Genomic DNA, 2,420 nt, shown 5'->3' on the forward strand with positions numbered 1-2,420 from the left:
AAAGAAAGAAAGAAAGAAAGAAAGAAAGAAAGAGGTTGGAGAGGTGGCTCAGCAGGTAATGGCTCTACTGTTCTTACAAAAGACCTGGTTTCCATTACCAGACCTACATGGAGGCTCTCAACTGTCTGCATGCTTGTTCCAGGATGCCTGCTCTGACCTCCATAGGTACATATACTCAGGTATACATCAAATACATAAAATTAACAAAAAAAGAATTGAGGGCTGAGGGTATAACTTTGTAGGCCTTGTAAGGCACAGGACCTGAGTTTGAGACTCAATATTAAACAAAAAAGAAGGGGGAGGGGAGAACTATTAAGGAAACAGACCTAGAAATCTAGAAAGTTCTTGATCTGAGAGTCTTATCAAAAACCAAGGGCAGCAGCCCCTTGCTCTGGGGTAGAAGGTGTTCAAGCTAATTGAATCCAGGCACGAAGGCAGGTCCCAGGGAAACAGACGCTCCTCTCAAAGGAAAAGACATAATCGAGATGGTGAAGACTGGTGAGTAAGACAGTTGTAACTCAAGGCAGTAAGAGACCCTCCAGCTTCTGTCTCCCCTGTGCAGGGATTAAAGGCGTACGCCTCCACTGCCAGGCTCCGTATCGACTATTGAAAAGAAAATTAAAAAGCAGCCCTCCACTTATCTAACTTTAAAATCACAAGAAAATAAAACTATGCTTGGAAATATTGTAATCGGTTTCTAAATTTTGTGAGATACTTAAAATAGAATCAGGGACCAGGAAATTATAACTGAAAATGAATTCTGGAAAGTGTTTCTTCAACCGCTCAATGTCAAGCCCTCAGGACACACACCTTGCAAGTAAATGCCTGTTCTCAGACGCACTGCGTGGCTGCGACACACTGGTCGTCCCGTCCCCCTCCCCCAAGCATCGTCAAACGGGAAAAAAAAACAAAAAACAAAAAAACCCGACCTCTGTGCTGCGAATTCTAGCTTGCATTACCGGGATCCCGGCACATTCCAGCACCGCTCCCGCCAAGTCCCGGGCCGGTGACGATGGAGAGACGAGGAGGGGGATGGTAGCACCCAATGTCCCCACGTCAACCCACGCAAGGGCATCCTGACTGCCTGCCCAGGAGCAGTGTTTGCCCGCTCGGTCACGAGCCGGAGCGGCGTCCCTGTAGTCACACCGCGTCTTTCAGTCAAGGACTGGAGCTCTGTTCCCTGTCACTTGCCATTCCCTAGGTCGTCCTGCCCAGGAGCGCTGTCCGTTCAGTCACGGGTGGGAGCGCTGTCCCCTCCGTCACCTGCCGACCCCTCGGGCACGAGTGGGAGCGCTGACTCCCTCGGGTACGGGGGGGAGAGGCGTCCCCTCCGGCACAGGTTGGGGCGGGGTCCCCAGTCACACCACGTCTTTCAGTTCGCCGGGCTGGAGCTCTGTTTCCCCGTCACCTGCCATTCCCTAGGTCGCCTTGACCAAGAGCGCTGTACCCTCAGTAACCTGCGGTCCCTTAGGTCACGGGTGGGAGCTGCGTCCCCCGAGTCCTGCTGTCCCCTTGGGCACGGGTGGGAGCGCTGTCCCTTCCGCCCTCCTAATCACAGGTAGGAGCGCCGCCGTCCACCCGTGCGCGGCTCTCCCATCTTGGCTCGGCGCCGCGGGGTTGTCCCGCGGCTGGCGGCTCCCCCACGGCCTACCAGGACGCTCACCTCATGAGATAGTCCCGGAAGTCCTTGCTCCGGACGTAGTCCGCCGCTTTGCGCACCAGCGCTCCAGCCATGGCCGTGCCGTTGGCGGGGAAGCCGCTCCCTAGACAGATGACACCACGGTCGACCCGGCTGAGGCCCTCGGCGCTCTCACCCCGGCGCCCGCCTCACGACACCCGGAGAAGCATTACGGCCGCTCGGGCGCTCCGCCAATGAGAACGCGCTAGGCCACGGCGCGCGTCCGGGATTGGCTGACGCAGTCGACACACCCCCCGCCTGCCCTCGGGGCGGTGCGCGCCGCGGGGCTGCCGTCGTAAAAGGGCTCGGCGGCCGGGACGGCTGGCGGTTGCTAGGGGCTGCGAGGGTGACACTCCTCTGCCCCCGGGGGTCCTGGGCAGGCTTCCGGGGTCTCAGCAGGGCGTGGTGGGCAGGTCTGGCTCCTGTCACCCCTCGCCGGTTCCTTTGCCCCGCGGGCGGCTTGCACAGAGACGGTGAGATCCTGCAAACCGGCGGCGACCGGCCTGGGATGGAGTCACCGGGTGCAGAGGAGGGAGGCAGTTAAAAATAGCCGGGAGCCTCAGTCTCCAGAAGTGTGGCTGCCCACGTGTGGAAAGCACAGGTTACGTAAGTCCCCGGAGCGTGCATGCTGCAGTTTTAGCCTGGACTCCCGCACAGGCTCCGAGCCACGCCCCAGACCTGGCAGGGGGCCAGACTGCAGAGAGAGTTGAGCCCGAGGTAAAGAATGGGAAGGGCCTGGCTA

At 58.2% G+C, this 2,420-nt stretch overlaps 1 protein-coding gene across 1 annotated transcript in view; it reads right to left on the reverse strand.

The window, feature by feature from the left end:
- The window catches only part of Mpc1 (mitochondrial pyruvate carrier 1), a 13,864-nt gene extending 12,026 nt beyond the window's left edge, over positions 1-1,838 (reverse strand). Inside the window, exon 1 of the mRNA XM_021221456.2 lies at positions 1,664-1,838. Within this exon, the coding sequence (XP_021077115.1) occupies positions 1,664-1,734 (71 nt within the window). The 5' untranslated portion in view covers positions 1,735-1,838. The remainder of the gene's footprint in view (positions 1-1,663) is intronic.
- Between the last annotated feature and the right edge of the window lie 582 nt (positions 1,839-2,420).

This window comes from Mus pahari, chromosome 21, assembly GCF_900095145.1.
Source record: "Mus pahari chromosome 21, PAHARI_EIJ_v1.1, whole genome shotgun sequence".
Lineage (NCBI taxonomy): Eukaryota > Metazoa > Chordata > Mammalia > Rodentia > Muridae > Mus > Mus pahari.